Source organism: Nicotiana tomentosiformis, chromosome 12 (assembly GCF_000390325.3).
Source record: "Nicotiana tomentosiformis chromosome 12, ASM39032v3, whole genome shotgun sequence".
In the NCBI taxonomy this organism is placed as follows: domain Eukaryota; kingdom Viridiplantae; phylum Streptophyta; class Magnoliopsida; order Solanales; family Solanaceae; genus Nicotiana; species Nicotiana tomentosiformis.
The window spans coordinates 73,234,611-73,251,552 of NC_090823.1; the positions used below are offsets into that span (position 1 = coordinate 73,234,611).

At 37.0% G+C, this 16,942-nt stretch overlaps 1 protein-coding gene and 1 pseudogene across 4 annotated transcripts; both read right to left on the reverse strand.

Annotated features, from left to right (window-relative positions):
* Positions 1–1,006: 1,006 nt before the first annotated feature.
* On the reverse strand, positions 1,007–12,226 carry LOC104109114 (probable pre-mRNA-splicing factor ATP-dependent RNA helicase DEAH4). Of its 4 annotated transcripts, XM_070192257.1 has the most exons (17): positions 11,925–12,057; positions 9,212–11,446; positions 8,956–9,048; positions 8,734–8,838; positions 8,354–8,571; positions 8,134–8,186; positions 7,882–7,998; positions 7,103–7,194; positions 5,217–5,303; positions 4,478–4,692; positions 4,274–4,366; positions 3,877–4,000; positions 2,914–3,061; positions 2,679–2,748; positions 2,283–2,443; positions 1,866–2,041; positions 1,007–1,784 (listed from the first exon to the last, which is right to left on the reverse strand). In XM_070192257.1, the coding sequence occupies exons 5-17, from the start codon at positions 8,550–8,552 to the stop codon at positions 1,634–1,636; spliced, it is 1,686 nt and encodes a 561-aa protein (XP_070048358.1). In that variant the 5' UTR covers positions 8,553–8,571; positions 8,734–8,838; positions 8,956–9,048; positions 9,212–11,446; positions 11,925–12,057; the 3' UTR covers positions 1,007–1,633. The 4 variants fall into 4 exon arrangements, with proteins under 4 accessions (XP_070048358.1, XP_009616612.1, XP_033515301.1 ...); XM_009618317.4 differs by lacking the exon at positions 9,212–11,446 and having other exon boundaries at positions 11,925–12,226; XM_033659410.2 differs by lacking the exons at positions 7,882–7,998; positions 9,212–11,446 and having other exon boundaries at positions 11,925–12,226.
* Positions 1,311–1,430, reverse strand: LOC117279807 (U2 spliceosomal RNA; annotated as a pseudogene).
* Positions 12,227–16,942: the final 4,716 nt, after the last annotated feature.

Genomic DNA, 16,942 nt, shown 5'->3' on the forward strand with positions numbered 1-16,942 from the left:
ACATGCATTGCATAAAATTTTGTAAAGTGTACCCGTTCGGATCTAAAGTAGTTCAAATCTCTTCAATGCGACTTCAGAAATCAAATCTGAAGTTCTTCTATCTTTCAAATGCAACTTCAAAAATTTTAATCTTAAGTTCTGAAACATAAACTTGTTCTTCGAATTTCAACAATCGAATATACGATTGAATGCTCAAATCTACTCCAAATGAGCTCAAATTTAAAACATAACTCTCAAATATTATAAAAAATAAATCTCAATCATCAAATTGTCAAAACAACAACAAATTTAACTAACTCATTTTGAGGAAGAAAGCTTACATGTTGAGCAAGCCAAAAGGTTCAAAAGTTATTGCCAGCGAGGTTTGATCCTCCACAACCAAAGTGGAATCTCCTACCATTTGCCACTAGCACCTTTGTATCATTTGTTATTACATGTGGCACTTTACACACATATATACACACACACATACATACACACCCCTATATGCAGTGTATCACTAGCACCTTTGTATCATTTGTTATTACATGTGGCACTTTACACACATATATATACACACACACCCCTATATGCAGTGTATCACTGAAGCTTGCGAGTGAGTGGCGTACCTCCCTCTCGGGCCTTATTAAATCCGCCTTTGTTTAGTAGCTAAAAAGAATATAAAATATGTATATAATACACATGTAAAAAAAATTGTCGCCTACGGCTAAAAATATACATTTCTCAAATTAATAAATACTCCATAACACAAATTACTGGGCTTGTGCTAGCACGGGCGAGCAGCATCTTGTATAATTATAACATCCAAACAAAAAGAATAATTTGGCTGAAATAGAAACATCTTCTGGCTCTTGGGGATTTAGTTGAGTGGTAAAAACGTCGCATGTGCTATGTAAGTTAAATAGACATCACAATTCAAACACAACCTCAAACTAAAATTTGATATTTAAGTGGAAAAGAGTAAAAAGACGAGGTTATTATGCACCATCTCAAACCGTACCCAAGCTAACCAACAAAGATTTCTCGGCCATTAAAAAATAGAACCAGATTCTGAATTAAGGGTCAATTGAGAATTTCGAAAATGTACAACTGTGACATACACCTGATGTTATATATTAGGTTTCAGTTGGCAAATATAGTCATGGGCATAATGAAATTTGCCATTCTTGATGGTTGATGAGGAGTCTTTCATCATATATCTGTCCATCAAGACTCACTCACCCGCAACACGCCACAACACGCAGGTTGCTATAACTTGCTTGTTCCTCGCCAATTTGATTGTTTTACATTCAACAGCTGCTCCCTCTTGTGGAAGTTTGAGATCAAGAATCCGTCTGAGCAGTCTTGTAAATATCATGTGGACAGATGGCCTTTAAACAGATAAAAACAGATACTACACTTGATCTTAGTCAAAAGGCCGAGAAAGGTATATAATCCATATGACCATTCTTAAGACAAGTCAAGTGGGAAAATTGCACCCTCCATGTATGAAGCTTAGGGTGAATTCACCCTCCATCATGGCGCTTAAGGGTTACATTGTACCATTCCAGCCAAGCAGCAAACAATTTTCTGGCAAAGATAGTCCATGCACATAACTGATCAATCTGTTGAACAAGTAACAACCATTGTAATGCTACTTCTGACCTTTCCGAGCTAGAAATCTTTCCCGAGCAGCTTGTATCCTGCTGTCACGGTCTTCAGGTGACTGAATAGTAGCAATTTCTTTCTTTTCCACGTTTAAAGTTACTTCTTGAATTTGCTTATCAGGCTGACTAGATCCCCCACTTTTTCATGCGCATGAAAAGTTCAAACATTACGGAGAGGATAATAAAAGTCACCTCAAATGTCAAGCATATGTTACTTACCTCAGTTTGAAGACATTTAGTTTCTCAAGCTTCGCTAAGATTGGTGCAACCCATCGCATCTCAACTGCACATACATTACGCATAAATGGGCGTGAAGTAACTATTAATTCATGATAGACGACATAGTTTGGAAGCATCCCATCCTCATCTGCTTTTAGCACAGAAGATGGATGGACCTGCACAAATAAAAAAGGTACTCAAGATTTGAATTGAAATATGCCAGTTCAAGTATAAAACAATAATAATGGAACATCTAGACTATAACGCCAGCAGATATAGATCTAGTCCCAAATATAATAACTAAGGAGAGCTCCTACATCATGTTTAGAGTTCATCTTCAAACTAACGATGAAACTGTAGACCATGCCCTCCACAAAGGAGAAACATGACAAACTAGCACTGTGAAACAGTAATAACCTGTACGAGTTCAGACTTGAAACCAAGAGGCCGATACCCGTTATGTCGAATGCTCCGCTCAGCAAGCTGATTTGCGTAACCAATGCACAATGCTTTCCTCAATATTCTATACTCCTGTGGGCTGTCTCTCCGTCTTTTGCTTGTTTGGACATCTAATGAGCCTAATTTTAAGAAGACAACATAAAGTAACATTTAGGACCTTGATTTTTTCAGAACTATTATGCGGGCCAGTACTCCAACCAGAGCTAAACCCTAACTCAAAGGAGGCGCACATACGCCAGGTTATGATGTAAAGGGACAAGTTAAAATTCTACAACCCCAAACATGACAGTATGGGAAGACCTTAAGTTATCAATGGCTTGTATTTTGAAAACTCTAGCAAAAGGAAACCATTACCTTTAGCAATTTTTTGCATTATTTGAGATAACTGTTTCCTGACATCTCTCACGAACACCATCCCGCGGACCTACAATTAACAAGATCCAAAATGAATAGTATGTTATTCCACTTATGTCCAATGGCATAAAAAGTAAAAAAAAGGATTATCATACTCGAATAACAAAACCAATTGTACTGTAAAAATGTATTTCAATGGTGCTTCATGGTGCTCCATGGAAGTACAGTAAAATACCTGTAAGTTGTTCTCTTTACACCAGTCTATGTTGTAGTCAGTCTGATACCATTGCTCATAAATTTGGAGTAGCTGGATGTGATCACCCAAGCCAGCACCATCAGGAAGGTTCGAAGGAGTGTGCTTCCTCTTCTTCTCAGAGATCTTACTGCAAGTTAACAAATTAGTAGTCAGCTTTGAGGTATTGCCGGCTTAAGTACAGAGGGACAAAAAGAATGCCAAAGAAGAACATAAAATTGACAATGCTTCAAGATGGAAAAACAACAAGAAGAAGACCAAAACATCTTGCCTTCTTTATCAAGTCAATGTAAGGCTTCGACATGTGGAATGTTTATATCTGTATAGAAAACTGATAACACACCACTTTGGTTACCCTATTATGAGAAATAGAATAGTCCTAATTAAGAGTCACATATTTCTTATATCATGACTTTGACAATCTTTTGATACAAAAGATACTGTAGCAATATAATCTTTCTGACAGTGTCTTAGAAGGAGAAGATGCTGATATTAGTTGACACTTAGACTCTGAAGAATCAAGCTGCTCTTCTCACCGTAACCTTATCCTTCACTTCCTATTTTCAGTTCACAAGCTTCATGTTCGAAAATCTCTATGAGGTTTTTTACCATAAAAACACTAAATCTGGAATAAAGCAACCATTCTAGATCTCAGGTTCATGTTTGCAGCTCTAAATCATCCCACTTCTTTATCAAGAAACTTTCTTTACATGTGATATTTTATTTTTCACAAAGATAGTATGCATAATTTTGCATCGAAATCACCACCAGATGTTCAGATGCTTTAATGCTGCAGAAAGGTTCAATTTCTTTGCTACGGAAGAGTATATTAGATTTTTCTTGGTACGAAAATCAAGCTCACTTGCACAGAAAACAATAGGATTTTACAGACATCAATGCTACCATGAATGAATACAAGCAAGAATTCTGGACAATTCTATATACCTTGGGGCAGGAAGCAGCGTGGTCTCAGCAGACAACATGGAAACAACTGTCAATGCTTGGGACAAGCAATCCAACTCATTTGCCTCTAGTAAGGTCCTGGAAAGAGAAGGTTCCAGTGGAAGCTCTGCACAAAATTGAAAAGTTAGATCTCCTGTAGTTCTGTTCCAGAATGAATTACTTTATGATCTCCAGAATTATGGATTGCAGGAGAACTGTAGTGTGGTTTATGAACTCCCTCCATAGTTTCTCAAGGGAAGAAGCCAAATGCACAAGAAAATTGATGTCTCGTCCTTTCATAGCAAAGTTTTGAGTTTTTTTTTCTTTGAGGTGGGACGGCTTAAAGGGGACCTCTAGTCTGTCTAACATAGAATATAAAACAATAGAGATGAACTATTACCAGCCATCTTTCGTCCAAGGCTTGTGATTGAACCATTTTCATCAATTGCATCGACTAAATATAATTGCTTCAAGGCATCCTCTAAAGACTCGACTGCAACGAAAGCAACAAAACAATGAACAATTGAACAGGTAAACATTTACAAAAGCAGAGGAGACTTGGAGCATAAGACCAAAGAATAAGGTAAGAGAAACTGATGCTTACTGGAAGGAGAGTCGAGAAAATCAAATTTGAGAATATCCATATCGGCGAGATCTAACGACTTCAAATAAAGTACAGTTCCAGCCAATGAGGACCTTTGTATTTCAGGAACGGTGGCATCCAAAAAATCATCATGGTAAACCATAGAGGGATATAAACGATAACACTTTCCAGGACGTGTCCTTCCAGCACGTCCTGCACGCTGCTTTGCCTGCACCCTGCAGTCACTCATAGGTGGAAAGCTCAAACATATACTTTACTGAAGTAGAAATGACCCTATACTTTATATCAACAAATTTAAAAGGAATAGAAGTCATATACTTTACTGAAGTAGAAATAATCCTATATCTATATCAACAAATATTAGACAAAACAAAGAATAGAACACTAAGTAAAGATCAGAGACTGAGTTTTTCTGTCCATATACTTTTCATCTGCCGACAGAACAAAGTAGTCAATTAGGTATCCAAAAACTGTCTGGTGGCTAAACGCATACCAGGGTAAAGATGGTATTAATTCCAAATTCCTCCAAGCAACCCTTGAACTACTGGACCAACACACTAAGGGGAAAGACTGGAACAATACTAAGAGGAACAATCTTTTCCCACGAATGCCTTCTCATTATCAAAAAGCTAGATTTTCCGACTGTTAATGCAACTTAACACCTCAAACAGAAGTCCTTTCTCAAGCACCCAAAACCAGGTCAAAAATAAAGAGAGAAAGGTTACACATGTTAACTTACTTGCTAATCTGAACAACCTCCAAAGAGTACATGCCAGTTGATGGGTTATATTGCCGTTGCTTCACATACCCCGAGTCAATGACATACCTGTCATCAGGTTTTTTGCATGAAAAAGCTGTTTAATGATGTCCATAAGCAGAAAATACGAATCTAACATCCATTACATAGCAAGCAAAATGAACAGCAATAAAAATAAACCTTAGTTCACAGTTAGTACTCTGTAGCCTACACTGTGGGAAAGAAGGGAGGGAAGATGAGTGGAAACTTTCGCCTAGAGGAAGGACATATTCTTCTTAATTATGCTTTTGCTTCCATAGAAGTAGGAACAATTAAAGAGAATCCGTCGATTTTTAGGAGTGGAAGGAAGAGAATGATTAAGACTTCACCATAGTACTAAATACTCCGTTCATACGTCATACCAGTCAGATATTGTAAAAGAGAAGAATTGACAGGATCTTTTGAGTTCAATAATTCCACAATCCCTGTCCAAAAGAAATAAGGTCAAACTTAAACAGGCATAAGCAAGGTTTTAGATATTGCTCTTTTCCTACTCCCCCCCCCCCAAAATCCCAAAAAAGCGACTTCCTTTCTATCATGAAAAATTCCCCAACTCTTAGATACAACACTTTCTTATCCTAAAACTAAGTTGATTGCATAAGTAAATTACACGGGCCTACTGACAATGGTAATCTTCAAAATAAAAATAGAAATAACCAATCAAATTACTGCCTAAGGCCTTCCTTAGAGGGGATGACATTCTTGCAAGAGCAGGAAATGGTCAGACGTCCACTCAAAAACACTCCCGACCTGCATCCAAGGGTGTGTCATAGAGGTTGATAAAGTTGGAATGATAGGAGACAAGGGTTCACATCCCAACATAGGCAAAAAAGTCAGCTAATTGCTTCCCTCCTGCCTAAGCCTTGTTGAGCAGAGTTTTCGAGTAACTCTTTTGGTGGAGGATGCAGGTATAAGGTAGAATAGTCGAGGTCCGCGCAAGCTAGCCCGAAAACCACTATTACATAACTAAAAAAATACCCAAGTAGACAAGAAGACAAACGCTAGTAAAGTACATGATAATTTCTTTGCGATTACTGTTCTGTAAGTACCTATCCTACAATTTTTGCAGGGGTCTTTGTTTAAAAGATGTGTGCTCAATTATTTTATTATTATGATTATTTTCCTTGAGAAGATGCTTACTCGAATATTATTCAAACAAATATACAATAGCACTCCTGGGATAGTAAACTAAAAATTTTGAAGCGTTTATACTTTAAAGTAAGAAGGGGAGCCTTGGCGTAACCGGTAAAGTTGCTGCCATGTGACCAGGAGGTCACGGGTTCGAGCCGTGGAAACAGCCTCTTGCAGAAATGCAGGGTAAGACTGCGTACAATAGACCCTTAAGGTCCGACCCTTCCCCGGACCCCGCGCATAGCGGGAACTTAGTGCACCGGGCTGCCCTTTTTGTACTTTAAAGTAAATGCTAATAGCTGGAAATACCCGTTGTACAAGGTTTAGCACTCCAAGTGTAAGCATTACTCGCCTCCCCAAATTTTTGATAGTGAAACATATATTGCATATTCATGCTCAAGAGAGCACGTTAAAACACCAAGGGGAAAGATTAAAATCCCATTGATTTCACCCATTTACCTTTATTGGTTCTCTAGATAACAATTAGTTTAGCAATTAACTGAGTTTTCTTCTTTTTGACGACCACACTATTGCATGTGATCAATCACTGCAAATCATCTGTCGGGAAGTGAGAAACAGAAAGTTGAGCATTCTAAGTATCACAAAGTCACAAAAGGATAAGAACCAATGAAGCAGACAATATGTTAACACTTATATAACCTCCAATAATCGTGCATAGTGGTGTCAGGTTTACTTACACGACACCATCAACAGTCAAAGACGTTTCAGCAATATTTGTAGAAACAATAAACCGCCTACAATTTGGAGGTGGAGGACTGAAAACACGCACCTGCCCATCAAAAGAAATAACAAAAGGAAAAATGTTCAATACATAACTGTGATAAGAGAACCAAAGGAAAATACTCGCAAACGCATATAGAATTTACAAGAGCAATAACCACGCAACTACCAGTAGTCAGCTCGGTAAACCATTTAAAATGTGGATGAAGACAAAGAAGAAGAACAATCATCTGAAGTTTCATAAAGAAGATGATCAATCAAACAAAAGTTTGTCCTCCAAGCTAAGTTCAACTCAACCACATATTTGACTTCTACTTATGTTGTGGAGTCACTATATAAACTGTGTCACAACAGCTACGGAAACCAAATAATTTATCGCATATTTCAACAACCAAAAAACTTATTGTTGTCAACTGGTAATCAAATGGATTGAGTCAATCAAGATGCTACCGTTCACACCTAAAAGTGAAACAAACATGAAATTGTTGCAGCACAGACAACTACCAATATCGGTTCCAGAAAGCCAGCTAGGACTATGATACTCCTATTTTTAACTTGACTAGAGGACTATGACACTTTAGTTCACCTTCAGTAAAACTCTCAGTTTAAATATGAAATCTCTCGTGTAATTGGAAGGGTCAAGTCAGACACAACATAGATCAGCTAATATCTGAACCAACTAGATCTAGAATTTTCAGGATTTCAGGGCAAGGAGTTTGAGAAGGAAATAACTTGCCTGCATCTCGGGTGGCAAGGATCCATGAAGAGGAAGGATTAAGGCATCCAGACAAGAACCTTCATCTAAGCTTTGAATTTTCTTCTCCAACTTCATTACCAACTTCTCTATGTCATCCTAAATAAGATTCTCAATTTCACTTTCCCGGAAATAGTGATTTGCATCTCGAACATTTATTTTTTTCTGGGAAATAGAGTAAGGACTGCGATATACAGAAAAAGCATCAGACAGGAAATACTCCATAAAACTCACCTGCCCTGTCAAAAATATTAAAATGTCCCCTTCTGGCTCCCGTACGTGAATATCTATGCACCAAAATGAATTGTCAGACCACTTCAGGAAAACAAGAAATTTTACACACAAAAGGAAAGGTGAACATTTCAGATTAGTAGAAAGCAAGAAACAATTGAAGGAATAAAACCAAGATTCAAACTTATAAAACAAATATGAGATGTCATAGTTCTCGTCATACCAATAGCTGTTTTTAGAGAAGCCTCCACATAGTTTTTAGGGCGCTCTGAGATGTGTACTATTTCCACGGGAAATAACTCGCCTGGTACGGTAAGGACGGGACAGTCGGAGAAGAACCTAGATACCTTTCCACCATCAAGAGTGGCTGATGTGATCAAAACTTTCAAGTTTGAGTGACGCCATTTGATTAATCTTTTCATTAAACCAAGCAATATATCCCTGTGATTGATAATTCAATAATGAAAAAAGTCATCTATAGAGATAACCAACACGATCTAAGCAAAAGGTGAATGAAAGACCACAATAATCTAACAGTTGGATATATCTCTATAATGTTAAGCCGAGATAAACATAAAGAAGGTCATTGAAAATGGATCTAACGTGTTCAAACTCCTCTCATGTGCTTCATCCAATATGATGACGGAATATTGATTCAGCTCCGGATTAAAAAGACTCTCGCGGAGGAGCACTCCATCCGTAAGATATCTGCAGTTTGAGTACTATTCCAGTTAAATGTCAAAAAAGAAGCAAGGGAACTAAACCAATAGAAAGCGCCAACGATGGTAATTGCTAGTAACAATAATTAAGAACCACAAAAAGTACTTGATATGTGTTTTCTCCGAAGTTCTATCTTCGAATCTTATGGCATAACCGACTTCCTCTCCAAGTCGAACATTTTGCTCCTGTGCAACTCGTCTGTCCATGAAAAGTTGAAGGAAATTATCAAAGAATGAACCAAAATAAAGTTACAAGCCGAAGAATGAAGCAAATAGAGAACACCAGATGTTGGTGTAACTATAGCATAAACCATATATATATATAAAAAATGTCGAATAGCACTTTTTCATGCTTCTATTACCTTCAAGAGTGGATTCAGGTCAAGGCTAATGTGGCAATCTCCTCCACTGGTTTTATCAAACACAATAAAAAATGCACTTATACTACTAAGTCTTTTTCCTCATTTACCCTTGCCCCAACTAAACATCTCAACCAACAAGACTTCCCACGTCAGGTAACGTATCTTAAATTTTCATCATCTGGCATAAAGGAAGTCTCTAACTATACATACTAAATACTTGCTAGCATAATCCTCAATGACTCTCTTATTAAGAGGGAAGTAAAATCTCAGATTACCTAAATTCTTACTACTATATAACCCTGTTTTCTCTTCTCGCATCTCCATTGAAATGTCTTCTGGTTAGCAATTTCCTTCAGAATATTTAATAGTCTCTCATCCTTCCGAGATTTCATAACTGACTCCTTAACTCTAACTCTAACTAACTCCAAGAGATTGGTATAGCTCCCACAACCTGCCTAACTAGACTAACTTCATCTGCAACTTTGAACTGAACTTCTCATAGACATGTACAAGTGAATTGCCTGCCCAAGTCTTGGTGGGCGGTGGCGGAGGCAGCTTGAAGGAAGGTCGTTCAATTGAATACAACAACAACAAGAAACCCAGTGTAATCCCACAAGTGGGGTCTGGGAAGGGTAGTGTGTACACAGACCTTACCCCTACCTTCAAGAAGGCAGAGAGGTTGTTTTCGGAAGACCCTCGGCTTAGGATAGGGAAAAGGAAGGGCAACAACAACAAGCATACCAATTAGAAAACCGAAGCAAAAATACAAAACTAAATACACTAGGTATTGTAATTAGAAAGCCGACACGAAAGCAATAACAAGTAATCACAGAAGTCAAAGGATACGAGAATACACAAGTAACACTAAATGACGTACTAAGGCTACTACTACTGACAAGGACAACGCTTGGCTACCTGTCCTAACCCTCTACCTTAATTTTCAACCTCAATACCTTCCTATCCATGGTCATGTCCTCAGTAAGTTGGAGCAACGCCATATCTTGTCTAATCACCTCTCCCCAATACTTCTTCGGCCTGCCTCTACCTCTCCTTAGACCCTCCAGGGCCAACCTCTCACACCTCCTCACCGGTGCATCTGCGCCTCTCCTCATCACATGCCCGAACCATTTAAGTCTCGCCTCCCGTATCTTGTCCTCCACAGGGACCACGTCCACCTTGTCCCGAATAACTTCATTTCTAATTCTATCTAACCTGGTATGCCCGCACATCCATCTCAACATCCTCATTTCAGCTTCATCTTTTGGACATGGGAGTTCTTGACTGGCCAACACTGCGCCCCATACAACATAGTCGGCCTGACCACCACTCTGTAGAACTTACCTTTAAGTTTTGGTGGCACATTCTTATCACACAAAACACCGGAAGTGAGCCTCCATTTCATCCACCCCGCCCCAATACGATGTGTAACATCCTTATCAATCTTTCCATTCCCTTGTATAACTGACCCAAGGTATTTATTTCTCTTCTAGGTATGACTTGTGAATCAAGCTTCACGTCTTCGTCCACTACCTGAGTTGCACCACTGAACTTACACTCCAAGTATTATGTCTTGGTCCGGCTCAACTTGAAACATTTAGACTCCAGGGTCTGTCTCCAAACCTCTAACCTCTCGTTAACAGTTAACACCTCCTCAAGTCTCATCAATCAGAACAATGTCATCTGCAAATAACATGCACCACGGCACCTCCCCTTGTATGTGGCGCGCCAATGCGTCGATCGCCAAGGCAAAAAGAAAAGGACTGAGGGTTGACCCCTGGTATAACCCCATCATAACTGGGAAGTGTTCCAGTCCCCTCCCACGGTCCTCACTCGGGTTTTAGCTCTATCATACATGTCCTGAATAGCCCTAATGAATGCAACAGGAACACATCTAGCCTCCAAACATCTCCACATGCCCCCCCGGGCACTTTATCATAAGTCTTCTCTAAGTCGATGAACACCATATGTAAATACTTCTTCCTCTCCCTATACTGCTCCATCAACCTCCTAACAAGATGAATATCTTCCGTAGTCGATCGTCCCAGCATACATCCGAGCTAATTTTCAGAAATAGTCACAATCCTCAACCTCAGCTCCACCGCCCTCTCGTAAACTTTCATAGTATGGCTTAGTTACTTGATGCCCCAGTAGTTGTTGCAACTTTGGATATCACCCTTGTTCTTATACAGCGGGTCCATCGTACTCCATCTCCATTCTTCGGGTATCTTTTTGGTCCTAAAAATGACATTAAATAACCCAGTGAGCCACTCCAAGCCCGCCCTACCCACGCTCTTCCAATTTTTAGGACGAAAAAGATGCCCGAAGAATAGAGATGGAGTAAGATGAATTGAATCCCCTTCGTTGAAAAATTATATTGTGCAAATAGGGCAAAAACTAAGGGAAGGTTCAAGTAAAGTCGCAAAGGGGTTCTAAAAATTGCTTTACGTCATAGGTTAAAATTCTCTGTGTGACATTTTTTAATCACCTCGTATAAACTCCTAGCTCCGGCACTCTAATGGTGGCCAGAGTTCTACTCATAATTGCGGGTAGGATGTAGCAGGTAGCCGGACAAGAAAACAATGAAAATTTTGATTTAACAAACAAATAAACGAACATATTGAGTGCATTAAATTTGAAGAGGAAAAAAAAAAGGAAACAAAATAAATTCAACACGACATGTAAATTGTAAAGATACAAAGTTTAGGAAGATTACCTAGAAACAGAAACTGCAGCAACACGGCGAGGCTGAGTAACAGCGATCATTCCAGATTTAGCATACCCTCTTTTATAAAGCATTTGTGAAAGTTGTGTACTTTTACCAGAACCGGTCTCACCAATGACTACCACTACAGGGTTTTTCTCCACTGTTTCTATGATTTTCTCCTCAAATCGAACTATAGGTAAATCGGCCATTGATTTCTGAGAATTGAATTTTAAGGATGGTGCGTAAAGGGGTTTCTAACTCTTCTTTACAGTCGAATTCAGGACCTCTTTATTTGTTTGGCAGAGCAACTTGTTATTACTGTACTATTACTGAAAACTAGTATTTATACCCGAGCCGAGAATATTTTGTAGTATCTTGACATTTGGTTTAATTGAATAACAATTTTTTTGTCCTAAAGTTAATGAGTTATTATGAAAATATTATATTGTGGATGTCCATTCATTACTCCGCTATAGATAATCTTATTTATTTAGTACTCTGTTAAAATTTATCTAGAAGCAGCTGATGCAGGCAGGTTGCAAGCAACTCCATGAAATAATTTGCAGCAACTTTTTATTAAACAGGTAGGTTGCAAGCAGCTCATGCAGACAGCTTACAAGTAGCTAAAGAAAAGTCTTACAACTGCTTCCTGAAAAGCCTTGCAGCTACTTCCTTTCTTATATAAATAGAGTAGTTTTCAGTTCATTATAAACATAACTTTGAAAGTTGAATAAAATATCAATCTCCCTCATACTTGTCTTCAGTTTATTTCTTTTATAATCTTTATTTTATAACACGTTATCAGCACGAGACTCTGCCATTTTGAGCACTTACATCGAATTTAATTTCTATTTCAGTGTTCATCTCCGATGTAAGGCGACACTTTTATGTCCGTGGTCAGATCTTGTTCATTCTGAGTATCATAAGGCAGATTATATCCTTGAGGTGGTGAGTTTTTCTTCTTGGCAGTAGTGATGTAGATATCACTTACATATGGAGTGGCCAAATTTGCGTAATTTAATTTGAGCCTTTTGCTTATATTTTAATATCTTTATCATCGCTTGCTTGGTTATATGTTACGTATACAGTACCTATTTTGGTATTTGTTTTCATCCTTATTATCTTAATAAAGGATTACAAAGTGGATAACATTGTTAGATCCACTTAAACTCCAGCAGAGTTTGCAAGAAATATACAACCACCAGAAGTGTTATATTTCGTATATCTCATTGTAACTAAATTTTGTTAACTACCAGAAGTGGTATATGCCTATGACCATCAGAAGTGATAATTTAGGCTTTCTATGGTTACAATTAAAGATAAGTTAGAGAAATATTCTCTATATTACATGCACGCCTCGATTTGCTCCTGAAGTAGTAAATATTTTAAAAGAGGTTGAAGCATCACAATTTGATGTGATTAATGCGCGTTCAGATAATTATGTTCGATTTCCTGAAGGATGAGAATTTTTGATAAATATTAATCTATTCCCTGAAGTGAATGTGATAATATTAATAAAGTCGTAAATATGAACGCGCTCTTGTTGTAAATATATTACAATTCACCTCCAGAAGAGTTAATATGATTGAGAGAATATATACTCAATATTTCGTATTTAAAATTTGCTCCTGAAGAAGTAACACAATTGAAATTTTCTCTTGAAGTAGGAAAATATTTTGAAGCAGTATCTTTATGTACTTAAACAAAATAATGAGCTATTCAAAGTTATTTTTGAAGTATATTTTTATTCCCTGGAGTAAATGAAGAAATACCACAACTCACATCCTGGAGAGGTAGAATAATAGAGGATATAAATATTATTTTTGTAGCATAAAGATCATTGCCATACGTACTTGTTGTACGTAAAATATCTTGGATAATTTTATTAAGTCATTCTAAGGCAAAAGCATTCTTGTAGAATGCTTTCTACTACAACCACATTAATATATTATGGTTAGTTATTGAATTCCCCGAAGGAAATAACAACTCGTGTATCTTTCCTTAAAAGATGCAATGACTATGTGGTTGCCGTATTGATACAAAATATTCAGATGTTAATGATATTTCTCCTTGAAGGAGATATTTATCACAAAGTTAGTGGTAGAAATATTAAAATTCTTAATTTTTGTCATTTATAAATTTAGAATTAGCTTTATATTGTTCATTTGATTATGATTTTCTCTCATGACACCAGAAGTGTCTGAACAATATTTGGCAGTACAACAAAAGTTCCTGAAGAGCTAACTGTTTGTCTAGAAGACACATGACACAAGTAGTGTCTGAATAATATTTGATTGTGGACAATAAATGGAAGGCTCCCGAAGAGCTTATTTGTCATTATTGTGGTCAAAACATATGTTATGATAAATCGAAGTTTACTAATACATATGACTATCATACTGAGACTACAAATGATTAAAAGATTAAAAATTTTTATGTTTCCACAATCATATGGGGTAAATATGTATGTGAGAAGATACCTGCCTTATTCTTCAAATTTGTACTACATCATGTATCACAATATACCAGAAGTTTACTAATGCAAAAGCAGTCACAGTAAATCAGAAACTTACTGATACAAAAGTAGCCACAGTAAATCAGAAGTTTACTGATGCAAAAGTTTGTGCCATAGTAAACCAGAAGTTTACTTAGAGATAGCACATGCCATGATAAACTTGAAGTTTTCATTTGCCATTTTTAAATGAGCTATTTGAGAATTCAGATAAACATATACTGAAAAACTAGAAGATTCTTCAAGAATTCTCTTGTGTTGCTTGTTCTCATAATAACTTGATTATACCAGCTAAAGTTGGGACTAAAATCTCCGAATTCTGGAATATATAAAAGGTGAATATGGGGCCATTCACCCATCATATGAACCACTTATAGATGCATATATAAGATGGTTACATGTATGTTTATTGTCAACCTGCAGTTTGGCATTTGAAATTGTCTTTCTCAATTAAGAGCATAATTTTCAGATTATGAAATCAAGATAGTTCATCTTGATGATGCTGGTTTATATCCAAGCTAGTTTAGCATTGAATACCTCCTATTAATGGCTAAACTATTGCTTATAAGAACAAAGCCTCATGTGTTGGTCTAAGATTTTCTAAATTGCATACAACAATACTTGTATGCATCAGACCAACAAAATATGATAAGTCCTCCCTTCACGATTGGTTTAGGATCAGAAACCAAATATTTTTACTATCTAATAACTTTTGATGTGTGGTATATGATTAATTTCTCTACCACAATGCACAAAGATATGTTTCCCAAAGAAGATTGGGGATATGAGTTAGTTTTTCTAACATTTGGGGGATGGAATAAAACAGCTGAAAATATGCTATATGAATCGAATTATCATTAATATGATCCTCGCTTAGAAGATAATTCAAGTCAAATGTCAGAATCATTTGCTGATCCAAAATTAAATATCACATTTCAGCTGCAAATGCTCCTATTAAAATTAAAGTCCCTAAAGGATAGAGTTTACTGTATGCATGAAGCGTGGTAGACCAATCGGTTCTAAAGATAACAATCCTTGAAAAGAATAGGAGCAAATGATCAAAATGATCATAATAAGGAGGAAATAAGCTCTGGAAGAGCCCACGACATAACATTTCATGAAACTCCAGAAAAAGTTCAGGTACTTGAAAATAAAGAAAGTGATGAGATCTCAACAAGTTATGTCGTTTGCGAACTGATACGAAATGATCGTCGATGATATATTTGATACAATATAGTGCATAATATTGTAAAAGATTGTGAGGATCGAACCTGTAGTCCAGACACATGAAGATGTCATGCCATTTAAATGTAAGTCATAACCTATACGACTCATTTGATTAATTCTATATGAAGATCTCTGAAGGATTTAAAATGCCTGAAACAAATTCAAAATCTCGGGAAATATATTCAATCATATTACAAAGATCTTTGTACGGTTTAAAGCAATCTGGACGCATGTGGTATAATTGCCTTAGTGAATATTTGTTGAAAGAAGGTTACATAAATGATGTTATTTGTCCATGTATTTTTATAAAGAAAATGGCATCATAATTTGTTATACTTATTGTTTATGTTGATGACATAAATCTTGTTGGAACTCCAAAAGAGCTCCAAAAGGCAATTGAATATCTTAAGAAAGAATTTGAGATGAAAGATCTTGGAAAGACAAAACTTTGTCTTGGTATGCAAATTCAACATTTAGAAGACGAGATCTTTATACATCAATCTGCCTATACATAAAGGGTCTTAAAACGCTTTTACATGGACAAAGCACATCCATTGAGTACACCAATGATTGTTCGATCACTTGAAGTGAATAAGGACCCGTTCCGACCTCCAGAAGAGGATGAGGAACTCCTTGGTCCTGAAACACCCTATCTCAGTGCAATTGGTGCACTTATGTATCTTGCTAATGCTACAAGGCCTAACATAGCATTTTCTGTTAATTTACTAGCAAGATATAGCTCTTCTTCTACACGGAGACATTGGAATGAGATTAAGCATAAATTATGATATTTAAAGAGAACTCTTGATATGTGTTTGTTTTATGATAACAAAGGTAGTGCAAATCTTGTTGGTTATGCAAATGCAGGTTATTTATCTGATCCCCATAAAGCTCGATATCAAACTGGGTGCGTGTTTACATATGGAGGTACTATCATATCATGGCGTTCCACAAAGTAATCTATTGTTGCTACTTCTTCAAATCATGCTGAGATAATAGCTATTCATGAAGCAAGTAGGGAATGCATATGGTTGAGATCAATGATTCATTTCATTCGAGAAAAATGTGGTTTGGAATGTGATAAAAGATCCACAATTTTATACGAAGACAATGCTGCATGCATAGCCCAATGAAAGGGAGGATTTATAAAAGGAGATAGAACGAAGCACATTTCACCAAAATTATTCTACACACATGATCTTCAGAAAATTGGTGACATTGATGTGCAACAAATCCATTCAAGTGACAATCCGGCAAATTTGTTCACTAAGTCTTTGCCAACTTCAAC